At 66.4% G+C, this 15,305-nt stretch overlaps 2 protein-coding genes across 5 annotated transcripts; both read right to left on the bottom strand.

Moving 5' to 3' along the window:
• Window positions 1-41: 41 nt before the first annotated feature.
• MIDN (midnolin) lies at window positions 42-9,357 on the bottom strand. 4 transcript variants are annotated; one of them, XM_019433962.2, is made up of 9 exons: window positions 9,232-9,357; window positions 7,377-8,010; window positions 6,238-6,325; window positions 5,995-6,057; window positions 3,947-4,075; window positions 3,550-3,861; window positions 3,200-3,368; window positions 2,764-3,024; window positions 42-2,063 (listed from the first exon to the last, which is right to left on the bottom strand). In XM_019433962.2, the coding sequence occupies exons 2-9, from the start codon at window positions 7,607-7,609 to the stop codon at window positions 1,786-1,788; spliced, it is 1,533 nt and encodes a 510-aa protein (XP_019289507.2). In that variant the 5' UTR covers window positions 7,610-8,010; window positions 9,232-9,357; the 3' UTR covers window positions 42-1,785. The 4 variants fall into 4 exon arrangements, with proteins under 4 accessions (XP_019289507.2, XP_019289508.2, XP_019289509.2 ...); XM_019433963.2 differs by having other exon boundaries at window positions 3,200-3,365; XM_019433964.2 differs by lacking the exon at window positions 3,947-4,075 and having other exon boundaries at window positions 9,232-9,356.
• A 3,077-nt stretch (window positions 9,358-12,434) lies between these two features.
• Window positions 12,435-14,772, bottom strand: ATP5F1D (ATP synthase F1 subunit delta). Its single transcript, XM_019433995.2, has 4 exons — window positions 14,543-14,772; window positions 13,659-13,812; window positions 13,060-13,148; window positions 12,435-12,955 (listed from the first exon to the last, which is right to left on the bottom strand). Exons 1-4 carry the CDS (start codon window positions 14,681-14,683, stop codon window positions 12,833-12,835), a joined length of 507 nt encoding a protein of 168 aa, XP_019289540.1. The 5' UTR covers window positions 14,684-14,772; the 3' UTR covers window positions 12,435-12,832.
• Between the last annotated feature and the right edge of the window lie 533 nt (window positions 14,773-15,305).

Raw genomic sequence — 15,305 nt, 5'->3', positions numbered from 1 at the left:
AGACCGCTCCCCTGACCCCTGCAAAAGGGCAGCACAGTCACTCAGGTTTCATTTTCTGTTTATTACTTGAAATCACGGTGTTTGTATGCGGCTTTCTTCCCGATTTTTTCATACAGGAAACTCACGCAAGGTGCCGGGACCCCCCCCCCAGCCCGACCCCCGAGGGTGGGTAATGCTTTCTTGAGGGAGCCCTGGTGAGGGCAGAGGGGGGCGGGCTGGTTCCTGCCTGGACCTCCACCCTCAGACCCGCGGAGGCACAGGTGTTTATTTAAAAATCGTTTAAAAAAACAAAACAAAAAAAACCAAAACAGAACACATTTAAATAGGTATCCAAGACAGTTCTTGAAAAACAAACCCACTCCTTTTTTCTCCTTTTTTTTTTTTTTTGGAAAATAAAAACAAACAAAAAACAAATCCTTGACCCCTCCCCTCTGACCCCTCCCCACCCCCCCCCCACAAAAAAGTTTACAGAGCTACAGTTAACACATGATGTTCACATCTGAAACCATTAACTTTAAACACATCATGGGGGGTTCACCTAAGATAGGATGAAGGGAGGGACAGGGAGTGGGGGTGTCTGGAGGACAGAGAGGTGGGGCAAGGACAAGACTGGGGGGTAAGGGGGGCAGGGCCCAATCATCTCCATTATCAGTAAAAATAAGTGAATGAACAAAAACTCCACCCCCATTGAAATGGCCCCAGTAGGGGGTTTGCCCCTCTGCCCCAGGGGGAATCTGGGGATGAGAGTGGGGAGGGTCCAATTAAGACCAGCAGCGAACCCCCCCCAAGGGGGTTAATGCTACACAGCGTCACCCCTACTGGGGGCTTCACAGCTCAGCACCCCCTCCCCTCCTGGCTGCCAGAGGGCCTCCAGACACAGCCCACAGGCCCAGATCCCTCAGGTTGGGCCAGGAAGGAGGGCTGGGGGTATTATTTCCCCTGTCCCCCCAACCATTTCTCTCCCGAGTTTTCAAGAGACTCCCAACCGCTATTGGCTCAGAAAATTAATAGTCTATAAATACCCCAAGCTCAGAACAAAAGGGGGGCGGGGCAGGAGGAAAGGGCACAGTGCGTGGACTCGAAGGCTGGCATCTGGTCTGTTCCCCTCCCTCTCTCTCCTTTCCTACTAGGAAAGGGCCCCACACCCCCACCTGAACCCCAAGGCTGGCTGTGGCCAGCCTGCTGAAGCGCTTTTTTTTTTTTTTTTTTTTTTTTTTTTTTTTCCTGGAAAAAGAGACCAAGAGAAAAAAAAGCACAGATGTGGAGAAACGGCCCCGCGGGCGCAGGGCTCTCTGGTCGCTGTGGGGCCTGCTGGCCGCCCTGGAGGCCGGTGTGCACGGCAGGCCTTCCCTCCCGGGCCCTGCCCGTCTGTAAAGTGCATCATGAGGCATCTACATTTTTGACTTAAACCTGAAGGGACGGGGGCGGCTTCCTCGTCCCCACTCTCAACCATCTGGAGTGACTGCTACATATCTGGAGCTTGGGAAGTGGGCGGGGAGGGGCCCAGCTCGGCCGAGGCTCGAGCCGGCGGCGGGAGGAAGAGGCGGGGAAGTGTGAGCTGAACCGAGGCGGCAGGAACCCAGTCCATGGAGAGTTCGGAAAACCACGGTTAAGAATGGAACTTAAAAGAAAAAAAAAAAAAAACACGAAAAACAAAAAATCAGAAGGAAGCTGGCCGGGGAGGGGGGGGGGCCTCCTGCTGCCCTGACGGCCTGCCCTCCCGCGTGCAAGCCTCGCTGGGGGGGGGACTCTCGGCCCAGGGTGGTCGGGCGAGGGACGCGGGTCCTAGGCCACCACGAACTCTGACTTGATGTCAGGATTGACTTCCGGCTTCCAAACGGAGTCCTCAAAGTCGAGGCCCAAGCCGGAGGCCTCGCTGGGGCCGCCGCCGCCGCCTCCCCCGCTGGTGTCGCTGCGGCCGGCCTTGCGGCTGGGCGGCCAGTGGTAGGGGCCGCGGGCGTCGCGTCGCGCCTTCCTGCGGAGCCGCTTCTGCTGAAGCAGCAGCTGTAGGCGCTCCACCTTGCAGCGGGTGGCCCGGTTCTCCGTCTGGCGCAGCCGGTCCCCTGGAAGGAGGCAGGGACTGTGACTCCTGAGCGCCCCCGCCCCCGCCGGGAGACACAGCCCGACTTCCTTCACGATGCCCCGAGAGAGGGAGCCGGCCGAGGGGGGTCTTTGCGGCTCTGGCAGACCCTGGGGTCCCCCGAGGGGACTCGAGGCGTCCGCTGCCTGTGTTAACCGCGAGCCGGGCGCTGGCAAGGCCGGGTCCGAGGCAGACGCGGAGCAACACTAGTGCCCGAGTTAGGTGGACCTCCAGCCCTGAGGCTGGTGCCTTGGTTTCCCCTTTGTGACCTGGGGGCTGGGGGTCTGCCCGGCAGAGAACAGTGTCGCTGTTCCACAGGTCTCAGGATTCACTGGGGATGACTGGGTCTCTGGGGGACACAGGCTACCCCCAGAGCAGCTCCAGCGCCCTCCCCTCCATCAGACTCGGCCATTCAGAGGCTCCACCTGCCATCTGGACAAGGTGCGGGGGGGGGGGGGGGGGGTGGGGGCGCGAGCAGGGAGGAAGTACCCCCCCAGGAGAGGACAAGGACACTTTGTGCCCCCAACACACATGCTCCCTTCTCTCCAGGCTCGTGCAGAGAGGGTGAACAGCAGCTGGTGCCCCCCCTCCTCCCCCAGCTCCCCGGTGGGTCAGCTGCTCTGAGCAGCCCACAGAGGGGCCTTGAACAGCCCAAGGGCGGGCGGGGCCAGCCGGTCACTTACCCAGAGGCTTGCACGTGCGGGCCTGGCTCAGGGAGGCAGGGGCTGCAGCCGCCAGCTTCTCACAGGAGGTAGTTTTGGGGGTGAGGTCCGGGGCGGGCGAGGCGGGCGCGCACTGGGCATGGCAGCGTAGCTGGGTCAGCGACGGGGGCATGCCCTGGTAGTGCCGCGTGGCACTCAGAAGGTCGTTGAGGATCTGCAGGATGGTGCCGATGTCACGCCGCGGCCGCCCGCTGCTATCCTGGCAGTTGGGGTGCAGCGTGCCTGCAGGAGGCAGGGGGGCTGCTGGTGAGTCCGAGTGACTGACACGCGGCCTCAGAAGGGCGGGGGGCCCCTCGTTCGTATACGGCGGGACCCCAGGGTGAGGGCCCAGACACGCAGACCGGCGGCCTCTGGGGTGGGGACGGCCTCTGGGGTGGGGACGCGCCATGACACCTACCAGAGAAGGTCCCTGAGAACACCCCCGGGGCGTGGTTGACGAAGCTCTCAATGACAGCGCCGGGCTTGCGGGAGCGGGAGGCGGGGCTCCCGCTGGGGGTGGACGCGGGGCTCCCGCCGGGGGTGGACGCGAGGCTGCCAGCACTGGCCGGGGGCGAGCAGTCCATCTGCTGGTCAGGGGGAGGGAGGCATGGTAAGCTGCGGGGTGCAAGGACAGCCCTCGGGGGCCAGGGTCTGAGGGTCACCCACCGGCCCAGGGTCTGGGGATGGCCCTCCGTACAGAGAACACCTCTGGGACCGCGGACAGCCACCTTCTGGGCCCCGAGGAGAAGCCTTCCGGGCAGGACTCACCTCGGGGCAGGTGGCAGCTGAGTGGGATCGGAAAGAGCCGGCTGTGACGGGTGAGGGGGACGCAGGGGCAGGGCTGCTGGACACCGGGGGCACTCGGGCGGCGCTGGACACTGGCCGGCAGGGAGAGGACACAGGGGCGGTCACGCTGGGGCCCCCCCGGGCGGCGGCGGCGGCGGCGGCGGCGGCCGCCAGCACGTGGCGGTGTTGCAGCGGGGTATGCTGGGCGGCCAGCTGCAGCTGGACGAACATCATGTGGTCACCCACGCGCAGCGCCAGGGTCAGTGGCGAGCGGCCGGACAAGAAGTCACTGACCTGTAGAGAGTGACTCGTCAGCGCCAGGGCCCCGGCCTGCTGCGCCCCCAGCCCGGCCCGGCCCCGGCCCCCCGCGCTGCGTGACCTGGGGCCTCTCGCCGCCCCTCTCTGGGCTCTGGGGTCCCTGTCGGTGCCACGGATGCTTAAATAAAATGAATCGGTATTTCCGGAAGACGCCTCCGCCAGCCCGGCCTGGCCCGGGCGCCACTGGGGGCTGTGGGGGACAGAGGCGGGTCAGATGGGGGGGCCTGGCCCTCCCTGGCCAGTTTGGTTCTTTCAAGGGGAAACCGAGGCCAGAGGGGGCAAGGCCCAGTCAGCGGTCGCTGTCCTCAAATAACCCCACCCTCCCAGCCCCCAATCCTCTGCCTGTGAATATGGGAGGGGGGCCAATCTCAGACCCCCTCCCAGTTAAGCCACCCAGGCAGCAAGTGGGCGGGAATTCCTGGACAAATTCTTCGTCCTAACCTTTGCTTTCTCAAGATAAATATTTATCTGTCCTGGGTGGGGCTGAGGCTGAAGGGGAGGTTTAGCTGCTGCGGGAGGGGGCCCTGATGGTTCTCTGAGGCCTGGGTCCCCTGAGAGCTCAACACAGCCCCAGCGCAAACCCTCAAAATCTGGCGGTGTGTGTGTGGGGGGGTGCGTCTGAGCCCAGGCTGCACTGGGCTCCACCTCTGGAGCCTGGCCAGCGCCGAGCTTTCCCCAGGGGCCAGGATGGTGGGGGGGGGGGGGGGGGGGTGGAGGTTTCTGAGAAGTGACATAGGCCAGGATGACTCAGAACCACCGCCTCCCAGCTCTCTGCTGGCAGCGGCTGGCGTAACCTTGGGGGCCGTGGGGAGGAGGAGAGGGAGGTGGGCAGTTTGCAGCCCCCACCCTGAAGCCTGGTCTTCATGGCATCCCCCCCCCCAGCTCCAGAGACTCCCCTTGCAGGAAGGGCCTGGGGTGGCTTCCCAAGGGCAGCTGGGGAGTCCCCCCCACCCCTCCGCCCTGCAACTTCCTCCCTGGGGAGGGCGAACAGGAGGGCATGACTCTGTGCCAGGCGGGGAAACAGCCCTGGGAGCTCAGTCACTCCGCCCAGTGGCCCCCCCCACTCCTGACGCAGGCACCCTGGGGCGGATGTGAACCAAAGACACCCCTGGCCCCCCCACCTCCGCCAACCGCAGGCCCCCCATGAGCAGAGCTCAGTTCAGGAAATGGAGCTCAGCTCCCACCTGGCTCCCGGGACCCCAGCTCTGCACTGCCCCCCCCCCCCCCCATGGCAGACCACCCAGCGCCAGGGCCCCTCCTCACTAGCTAGCTGCTGAGGACAGGATGCTACATGCCGGGGAGGGGGCGAGGGCCTCAGGGCAGGAGGAGGGAAGCCGCTGAGCAGGTTTCCTGCGGCCAGCCCAGCCCACCCCCTAGCTGGGGCGGGCAGCAGGCGGATGGCTGAGGCCTGTGTCACCCTCCTGGGAGGAGGGACCCGCCGCCAGAAAAATGAGGAAAGGAGGAGGTTAAAAAAAAAAAAAAAAGAAAAGGCTGCAACAAAACCGGGAACCCGGGTGTGGGCCAGCCCCTGCCTCCCGCTTCACCTCCTGGCCAGTTACTAAATATTTTCCTAACATCCTGTCTAGGCTGCAGCCCTGGGGCTGGGTGCCCCCCTCCCCCTTTTGGGGCAGAGAACAAAGGCCAGAGGGAGGAGAGAGAGAAGTGACTCCGCACCCCTTACAATGGGGTCACAGAAGGCGGAAGGACTGTCACCAGGCTGGCCCTTCCAGGCCCCCCTCCCCGCAGAAATTTTAAAAAGGTCACCCCAGGGAAACCGCAGTGGCTGCGGAGGGGGTGCTCCCCAGTGTGGGCCTGGGGACCCAGGCCCTGGTGTGGGAGCGTGGGCCAAGGTTACCCCCTCAGGCAGGCTTGTGAAGCCCAGCCCCCTCCCCCATGGCAGCCACCGTGGGAGAGAAGGCCCTCAAGGTCAGGTGGTGAGTGCTGGGGGGGGGGGGGGGTGGGTAGGAAGGAGGAAGAGGAAGCTGGGTGACCAGGCTACACGGGCAGGAAAGCTGGGCGGCGCACCCCCTCCCTCCCCACGGGTCTCCAGGGAGCACAGACAGCCCCAGGCCCTCGCCCTGGGCTGGGAGGGACCGGCGAGGGTCTTACCTGTGTCTCAGTCAAGCTCTCCAGGGCCTGCATCACAGACTGCTCTGGCCTTGAGGCCTGCGACTGCAAACAGAGAAGCCGCTTTGAGCGTGCGCTTGGGTCAGAGGGCCCGGGCACCGGGGCAGGGGAGCCGCTTGCCGGCAGGGCCGCCCTGGCAGGGCGTGTGCTGGGAAGCGAGCTCTCAGGGGAGGGGGCTGCCCGCCTGTGCCAGAGCCTCCGGGGCACTGTGCCCCAGCCATTTACCATGAGGCCCGCCTCCACGGTGGGTACCAGCGTCAGCTTGCTGCCATCCCCCACGCCGAACTCCTGCAGCTTCCCCGAACTGAGCCGGCTGGGGGGAGGAAGGAAGAGGGTGAGGCCAGGAGACAAGGCAGGGACGCGGAAGCAGAGGCCGAGGGGGGAGGGCTGTGCTCCTGGGGGACGCAGGGGAGCCCTTCCCACCCCTGTCCCTTCCCGGCCTGTGGGCCTTCCACACCCGGGGCCTGAACCTCCCGGTGGGGTGGGGGGGAGGGGGGGCTGTCAGGCATCTGGCCCTGAGAGCCCCCAGGCAAGTGGCTCAAATCTCCTTCCCAGAAGCCCCAACTCTGTACTAGGGCACCACCTCTGCACCTCAACAAAGCACTTTTTCATCATCCGGGTGCCAGTGCGTCCTTGCCACCCTCTGCCACCCTCCCCTCACCCCAGGGTCGGCCCCAGCCAGTAATTCAGCTACACCGACCCGGGGCTCCTCTTTGTGGGCGCCACAGGGCTTAGCCTTTAGGGTCTTTTTGCGGGGCCGGGCTCCCCCTCCTCCCTCCCTCTCCCTGGCGCAGGCCGCCGCCGCTCAGACAAAGGAGACCCTCCCCCACCCGCCCCTCCCCCACTGGGGCCCCTCCGCTGGGGATGGACAGTGCGTGTCCCTGGAGGCCCGCGGGGGGAGTGCTCCCCGGTCTGGAGGCGATTTAAATACCAGGGGGGAGGGGGAGGCTGCGGGAGTGCTCGGTGGTTAGAACAAAGGGGGGTAGAGAGACGCAAGTGGGGGAAGAACACAGCCAGACGTGGAGGGGGGCACCGAGCAGATGCGGAAGCCAGCCGGAACGCAGGCAGAGAGGGAGGTGGCCGCGCTTCCCACCCCCGCAGCCGGGACCCCCACACTGACCCGGGACTGCTGCCTTCCCGGGAGGGGGGAGGGCCGCCCTCGCAGCCGCCTTTGTGCAGCGACCCCAGGCGGGGGAGGGGGCCGAGGCAGGCAAGGCCGAGCAGAGGGCGCCCGAGAGCGCGCGGCGCGCCCCCGCCCCCCGTCTGGCCGCCCCCTTCCTTCCCCGTGCGGCGCGCTCTTTGTTCCCGCCCGGGGGCCGGGGCCCGAGGGGGCGGCGGGCCCGGGGGCGGCGCGCGGTACCTACGTGTCTTTGTGGAGCAGTGCCAGGCGCTCCTTGGGCACTTTGAGCCTCTGGGACAGCCGCTTGCGCAGCCCCTCCACCGTTTCGTCCGGGGGCACCGACAGCTCGTAGCGGGTGCCCGTCGTGCTGTGAATGGCCAGGCTCATGGGAGCCGCCTCGGCCGCCGGGCCCAGCTCGCAGGCGCCGCCGGGGGCCCCGCGCCGGCAGCTCCGGGCGCCGCCGGGCTGCGGCTCCATCCCCGGCCCGCGCTGGAGGAATGGGGTCCGCGGGGCGCCGCCAATCCTCGCCGCGCCTCCGGGCAGTGCTGGGGGGCTCCCCGAACCGGGGTCCTCGGGGTTCCTAGGGACAGCGCGCGTCCCCTTCGAGAAAGTCCCAGGAGCGGAAGATGAAATCAGGAATCAAAATCCAAGCAGCGCTCCGAGGTCGCGTTGGCTCGTCGGGGCGCCTTCCGGGGGTGGGGACTGCACTCGCGGCTCCTTTCAAGGACAGTGGGCGCGGAGGAGGGTCCGGAGAGGGGGGTGCCGCTCGGGCTTCCGCGCTCGGTGCCGTCCGCCGCTCGGGCCGCGCTTCCCCGCGCGTCCCCTCCCTTAGCAACAGCCGCCGCCGCCGCCGCCGCCGCCGCCGCCGCTTGGAAGATCTGGGGGTGAAAGTAACAAGAAAAAAAAGTTATAATGTATCAACGTTCCAAGGGGCGGGGCTGCCGCCCCCTCCCATTCACTACTTACTCCGCCGGCCCAGCGCCGGCCAATCGTCGCGCGCCGAACGCCCAGTCGGCCGCACGGGCGGGCCAATAGGAACCGCCGCGGCGCTGCCCCACGTGGCCGCGCGGGCCCGCCCCTCGCTCCGCCCCCGGCCCGGCGGCCAAGGGGAGCGCGGCGGGGGCGGGACTGGCGCCGCTCCGGCCCGCCCCCGCGCCCCACCCGCCCGCGCCGGGGGCCATTCATACGGCCCGCAACAAAGGGCAGGCGGCCGGAGGGAGACGGGGGAGGGGGACGGCCCGCAGGGTCCGGGCCCGGAGCCGCGCGGCGTGGGGGCGGGCACTGTCCCTGCGCCGGGAGGGGCAGGAAGCCGGGGGACACCCACCCCCCCCCCCACCGTGTCTGTCCGGGAAGCCGCCGCGAGCGGAAGCGGGAGGCGATCCCCACGCTTCGTGGCCGGGCGGCTCTCGGGAGGTTCGGACGGCGGGCGTCCCCACCTGTGGGGCGTGAGGTCCCGGCGAGGAGTGGGGCTGCGGGCGGGGCCTGCACCCTGGTGACGTGGGCCAGTGCCGGGAGGGCCCCTCCCGCGCCGGTACCACCTCGCGTCCCACCCCTGTCCCGCGGGCCGGGCCCGCTTCCCGAGTCGCGCCCGCCCGAGCCGTGACGTGACGCGGCGTCCCCGGCTGCGCCCGCGCGCGCCGCTTGGGGCTGCGGTGAGTCAGCAGCGCCGGCGCGCCCCCTGCCGGCCCCGCCCGGGAGCGCTGCCGGGAGTCCTGGGGAGGGGGCGCTGAAGCTGCCCTGGGGCCGGGAAGAGGCCGACGGCACTGCCGGCGAGCGGGGAGCTTCGCTAGGGGCTTGAAGCCTCTAAGGAAGGAGACTGGGGCCACACAACTGAAGAAACTCAGGCCGAACAGCAATTTGCTCAAGGTCACTCGCGGGGTAGGAAGAGTGCCCGGGAGGCGGGGCGGGGGCTGAGGTCCTGCCTGGGCGGTGCTGCTTGCGCCGAGCCCCTCCCATCCCACGACCCGAGGGGCTTGCCAGGGCTAGAGACACCCCGAACCCCGTCTGCCCACGGAACAAAGAAAAGTGGGACACCTTTAATAAAAGGCCTGAAGTGGGGACCCTCCTACTCGTCCCGTGAGGTCCCACCCCGCACTCACCAGGCGCCGCCAGTCCGAGGTCCCAACCGTCCTGAGCTTACCCACGTCCGGGACTAGAGCGCGGTGGCGGGGCAGGTCTGGGACCGAGCGGGCGGCCCCCAAGCCTTTATCCGCACCGCCTTCCCTCGGGGTGGAGTTTGGGCGGGCAGGGGGCGGAGGGCCGGGCGGCCAGTGACGCAGGCGGGCCCCCGCCCCTGCCTGCAGGCCAGGGCCCTGGGGCGCCTTGGGGCCTGGCTCCCCACCCCTTAAGCCTCGCTGCGTCTGGGGGGGGGGGGGGGGCTCTCCATGAATACTGTAGAACCTGGGGTCGGAGTCGGCTCAGCCGACCAGTAGTGTCCCCAAGACGAGGTTTCGGGGTGCGCGAACTGACTCCCGCCCCGCCCCCTTTCCTGCCGCCCCAGGCCGGGTGCTTCCGCCTGGGGGCGCCCGAGTAGGGGAGCGTGAGCGGAGGGGGCCCTGAGTCAGTGGCCACGATCCAGGAAAACAGGCCGGAGTCACCTGCCTGTTGTGGGGGTGCCCCAGCCAGCTGCCCAACTGCCTGGCCGCCTGCATCCCTTAACGGTGACCTCAGACGGCATTTATGGAGCGATTAACCTGCGCCAGGCCTGCCAGTGCAGCCAGGCACCACCCGCCGCGCCATGACCTTTCTGAGCCTGTTTCTGTAGCTTGGCTATAGAGTGATAGGAGAATCCCGCGCGGGACTCTCTGGAGCCCCGGGGGTGTTGGGGCGGGCAGGACCACCCTACCCATCTCACAGACCAGTTAACTGACACCACACGGTAGCAGATGAAAATGTGTTATGCCCTGTTTCCCCCAGCATGCTACTCTGGGTAGGGACGGTTTTGAGGATGACCATGATTGGCGTGGGGCCTTCTCAGCCCTTCTGCTCCCTCTGCCCAGAGGGGGACCTCAGGACCTACTGCCCTACCCCCTGTCCATTTATCTGGTGTCTCACTTTATCTGGCCTGACCACCTCCACCCCACCCTAGTCGTGGGCACCCCTCCCGGGGCTGTGTGCTTTTCCAGGTCTCCATCCTGCTCCCACCCAAAACTCCTGCAGCCTCTGCCCCCCTCCCCCAGTCACACCCACACAGGACACCCCGCCCCTTAGGGTCAGGGCTGGGCTGTAGGGAGAGGCTGAGCCAGCCCTTGGAAGGGGTCACTGAGGGGCTGGGGTTGAGCTGTGCGCTCCCGCAGGTGGGACTCCGGCTGGAGGCAGTGCTGGAGACGGGAGAGGGGAGTGTGGGGCCACAAGCGAGGGCCTTGCAGGGGCCAGACGGCCAGGCGGGCACCCCACCAGGCAGGGGTGGCCCAGGGAGTGGCGGACTTGAAGCTGGAGCATCTCGACGCTGGAGGGGCTGCAGGTGGAGTGAGTGGCGGGTCAGGGCTCCGCGGCTCAGGCGGGCAAGGCTGTGGTCTCGGGGCGCGGAGACCTAGTCCGTCAGGTTGCCGAGGGACTGGGTGGTCCTCCCGGAATTGGGGCCCCGAAGGTCACGCACTTTGGAGGTGGGGTACTGCTCTCAGGAAGGGACCATGGCCCCAGCCTGTCTCTACAGGTCCCACCTAATAAACACACTAAGCCCATCCGCTTCCTACTTCCTTTCCTCTTCAGAGCATCCTCGTGCTCTAGATGGTTCCTGGGTGTGAGCACACACCAAGTGCGAGCGGACCCCCTTCCTGGGAGAGGAACGGACCCTTACGGGAGCCTGACCTCGAGGAAAGGACCCCTGGCTCCTGGTCACAGGGCCCGCTCCACTCCACCCCAGGGCAAGGCCGGGGACAACACAGGCTGTTCCCGTAGGCCCACAGCAGACAGAGGCATCCGGAAGGTTCCAAAGCTCGCACTTCCCCCAGAGGCCCTGCACAGTGCTGAGGGGCCTTACCTATATCGGAGACTGCCCACCCTTCCACCACCCCCCCCCCCCCCAGAGGCTGAGATCTCTTAGGGCACAGAGAGGTACGGATAGGAGGATTCCCGGTGTGGGTGGTGCCGGTCTGGCGGCCTGGTGAAGGTGCTGCTGTCTTGGTGGTGTCGCTGTACCCTCTCACCACCTCCTGGAGCCCCCACGGTGTCTTTGGTCTTATTTATAGCTCCCAGGGCCTGGCCAGGAACCCTAGAACCTAGACTCCAAAACGCTCCAAAACGGGGGACAGGGAGAAGTGATCCCATGGCTGTCGCAGCATCCTCTGGGCTGGGGGTTCCTGAAGTGGGGGCCAGCTGCTTGGGCCTACCAGCCTGAGGAGGGGGACCCAGCTAGGAGCCCTCCACAGCTGCGAGCTAGTCTGGAGGCCCCCACAAGCATGGCTCCACTACCTGGAGCCTCCAATACAGCCACGGGACAGTCACTCGCACGGGACAGTGACACACGAGCACAGAGCCCATCTGTGCTGACAACATGCCTGGGGGTGGCCTCCCCGTCACCTCCAGGCTGCCAATGACACACGGGGAGGCCCGGACTCTCCTGCACACTCACGCCCCTGGAATCCCCTTGCCCACCCTGCTGAGGCCCGGGGCTGAGGAAGGAGAAAAATGAGACCCCTGCCCCAAAGTCTCCCGCGGGCCACCTGGAGCCAGCGTCTGGGCCACCCCCACGGTTGCAAAAGGGAAGGAATGGAGCAGCTGCCCGGTGCCAGGGCTGCCCCCGCCCGGCTGCCCCACCCCATCTGGGGCCAGCCCAGGGGCCCGGATGCCACAGAGGTGCCAACACCACCGAGGAGGAGGGCGCAAGGCCAGCCCAGGCCACCCACAGGCCGGGTGAGCAGAGGGCTGGGCCTCTGTGGGAGCAGGCAGGGCACGCCTCTTCCCAGCGTGGCTGGGGCGGGCCGGGGAGCCCACAGGGCAGCCTGAAACCTGGCAGGGCCCCAGGGGGCTGTCCAGCAGCCCAGGCCCAGCCCAGGAACAGCGGCCACGCCCCCGCCTGCTGTGTCCCCAGGCCCCGCTGGCAACTTTGCCCACACCCACCCTCCTGGGATGATGGCAAACGCCCTGCCCACCACCCACCCTGGTTTCACTGAGTAAGCTCCCCGCTCCTCGGTTTACTCCAGACCCTCAAGGATCTCCTGGGCCACAGCTTCGACACCCTGGAGGCCGAGGCTGGTACTGAACGTCTCGTCACACTGGGGGGACAGGAGCACTGCGGGAAAGGCCAGGCAAGGTCCTGAAGCCACAGGCCCAGGCAGGAGACAAAACCAGCATACACGAGTCAGGTCCCTGGTTTTTAATGGGGGGCTCAAGCTGGGAGCGGGCTGTCCCAGGGACAGGACTAGGAGCTGAGGGCTCCACAGCAGAGTCTACAAGGTTAGAGAGAAAGCGGGTGGCACGTCGGGTTGGGGCGGGGGGAGCGGCTGGAAGGGTGAGACGCAGAGCGGGGTCTCAGCCGAGCCCCCCTTCGCTAGGAGGCCTGACAGTGCGCTGCCCCCTGGCGGCCTCTTGGCGAGACCGCTCCCTCCACCCAAGAATCCCCCAGGTGGCTCGAGGCCCCTCTCTCCCCACTTCCCCACCCCCAATCAGACGACCCGCGCGAGCTGGTTCAGCCTGCCCGGGACATCCCCGGTCCGGTCCTGGGCCTCGGTTTCCCCGCTGGCAAGGGCCGCGGACCGCCTACTCGAGAGCTTTCACCAGGGCCTCGTTGGCCTCGATGCGGATTTGGATCTCGGCCCTGGAGGCCTCGTCTGCTGCCCCTGACAGCTCGGACTGCGCCTTCTCCAGGTTCACCTTGGCGGCCTGCAGGAAGTGGGTAGCAGGTGAGAGCCAAGCAGCGACCCCGCCTGGTGCCCCCGGCTCAGATGTGGCCTCCTGGGTCCATCAGCTTCCCCTGGAACACTCACCCCCACGTCCAGCATGTCCAAGGTCACGGCCTCTTCAGCCAACAACTGCACTGAGGAATCAGCGTTCACTGTGACGGAGCCGCTACTCACTACGGGACAAGACAGACGTGAGAGCTCCGTGTTCAGGTGCGGGGGACCCTGTCGGCCAGAGCCACAGAAGCGGCTCCAGAGCGGTCTAGCACGGGAGACAGGCAGATGCCCACAGGGCCCATGGTCGCCCACTGGCACCTGCACACGGGGAGCAGGGCCTCCTTCCTTCACCCACCAGCTCCAGCCCATCAGCTGAGCCAGGGTCAGGGGTGAGCGGGGCGCTGGGTCTGCATCTCGGCTGTACCTCAGAGTTGTGCTGCTGTACGCTCTCCTTAGGACCCAGTACCCGCCCCCCCCCACCCCCCCCGCCCTCTCCATCGGCTCCTCCGCGACAGGACTGGGCTTCCCTCTCAGACGCCCGGCCCCCACCGAGACCCTGACCCACCACAAGCTACTGGAGGCACGGGTTGGTCTCTCTCGTGGGCTCTGCTTCTGTCCACACGGAGAAGCGAGACACTTGGGCCTGCTGAAGCACGTGGCCCCGCCCAGCCCCGTCCCGGTGCACGCACCAAAGTATTTGGAGGTGGTGCCGTCCTCCGCGTGGACAACCACCAGCCCCGGCCGCAGGACCTGCAAGGTGGGTACGTGGGCCGCCAGGATGCCAAAGGCTCCCGTCTGCGTGGGAACGTCCACTTGCCGGACGTTGGCACCATTGAAAAATACCTGAAAGAACACACGGGGAATCCCTGCAGGCCAGTCCTCCCCGCCCGGATCTCAGTCTGCCCTGCAGTGAAACGGCCCAAGGCAAGACCCAACGGTGACAGAACACACACGGGAGCAGCCACGAGGACGCGCATACTTGTTTTGGTTCTCTAGCAGCATCTTAGTGCACAGAAGATAAAATCCAGACGGAGCCCGTCCCCACAGAAACGCTCCAAGAGCACGAGAAGCGCGCCAACCCAGGAAGACACAAGACAACAAGTGTCTGAGGCTCGGGGTTCTGCGGGACGGGGCGAACGGTGAGGTCCAGCCCTGGGGCGTTGGATTCCAGGTGGATGGCTCGGGAACTCGGAGAGCTTTATGGGGCTCGGATTCCACACCACTTGGAAAGGCGTAGGGCGCGGGTCAACGACACAGGGGTTGGGGGTGGCTCTCGGAGGGACACAGGTGGAGGGGGCATCGGTCCGGGGTCCTGGAGGGGGAGTTAGGGACCTCCGAGACTCGGAGGCTGGGGACCCCGGAGTCCTGACCACACTGGGGCGCCGACGCGGATCCGGAGCAGGAGGCGGTGGCCTGGGGATGGATTTCGGACCACACGGGGGAGGGGGCACAGGGAGCGGGATAAATGAGGGTCGACAACCCAAAGGATGGAGGTCTCCGATTGCGGACCACAGCGGGTCCCGACTGGAGGCGGTGATCAAGGAGGGGTCCCGAGCCCGACCGGAGTCCGAACCTGCGTGGGTGAGGCGAAGGTGAAGGACATCTGGCCCGGGCCCGCAGCCGGGGCCGGCGCAGCCGCAGCCTCAGCGTAGGCGCGGGCCTGACGGACGAGGCAGCGCAGGCCGGGACGGCGCAGGACCGCGACGGGCAGCATGGCGACGGCGGCGAACGGACTCCGGCCCAAAGCGGGCAACCAGGAGGACGAGGAGGACGACGCGCAGAGACGTCTGGGAAGAGGAGTCCGGGCGAAGGCGCACGCGCGAACTACGACCCCCAGCAAACCGCAGGCGACTTTAACAACGACGCGCCGAGCTCCGCGCATAGCATGCTGGGGGTTGTAGTTGCCTTCCAGTCCCAGGAGCCTGCCGGTGGTAAGGGGGGTGGGGGGGGGGGGGGGGGGGGGGGAAGGGGGAGGACCGGAAGCCTGCGCGGAACAGGAGTCACTTGCATTCAAGATTTGGGGGGACGCTCGTCGGATGCCAGGCGCTAGAGAGCCATCAAGGGAAATGCCAAGATTCCGGCTCTGGTTTGGGGTGGTGGGGACGTTTAAACACTCAGTGTAACGAATACGCAAATCATACAGCATGTTAGAAGTTAACAAATAACTAAACAAGAAAAACGGGCGCCTGGCTGGCCCAGTCTGAAGAGCATGCAACTCTTGATCTCAGGGTTGTGAGTTCAAACCCCATGTTGGGTGCAGAGATGACTTAAAAATAAACTCCAAAAAAAAAAAAAAAAAAAAAGGAAAAAGAAAAGCAGAAGGGGGGGGGAACGCG

This window comes from Panthera pardus, unplaced genomic scaffold (assembly GCF_024362965.1).
Source record: "Panthera pardus isolate Hobbes unplaced genomic scaffold, ASM2436296v1 HiC_scaffold_8, whole genome shotgun sequence".
Classification (NCBI taxonomy): Eukaryota; Metazoa; Chordata; class Mammalia; order Carnivora; family Felidae; genus Panthera; species Panthera pardus.
The sequence above is the reverse complement of the archived record's forward strand: the minus strand, read 5'-3'. Positions and strand labels throughout refer to the sequence as shown.

Bases quoted from the DNA above. Each gene is read 5' to 3' on its own strand.
- MIDN (XM_019433962.2), bottom strand. From the start codon at position 7,609: ATGGAGCCGCAGCCCGGCGGCGCCCGGAGCTGCCGGCGCGGGGCCCCC. The intron at 4,076-5,994 runs GTAAGACCCTCG...TGTCCCCCACAG, and splicing joins AGAGCTTGACTGAGACACAG to CCCCCAGTGGCGCCCGGGCC. The intron at 3,369-3,549 runs GTGAGTCCTGCC...CCCCCTGACCAG, and splicing joins CAGCTGCCACCTGCCCCGAG to CAGATGGACTGCTCGCCCCC.
- ATP5F1D (XM_019433995.2), bottom strand. From the start codon at position 14,683: ATGCTGCCCGTCGCGGTCCTGCGCCGTCCCGGCCTGCGCTGCCTCGTC. The intron at 13,149-13,658 runs GTGCGTGCACCG...CTTGTCCCGTAG, and splicing joins CACCACCTCCAAATACTTTG to TGAGTAGCGGCTCCGTCACA. The intron at 12,956-13,059 runs GTGAGTGTTCCA...CACTTCCTGCAG, and splicing joins TGGACATGCTGGACGTGGGG to GCCGCCAAGGTGAACCTGGA.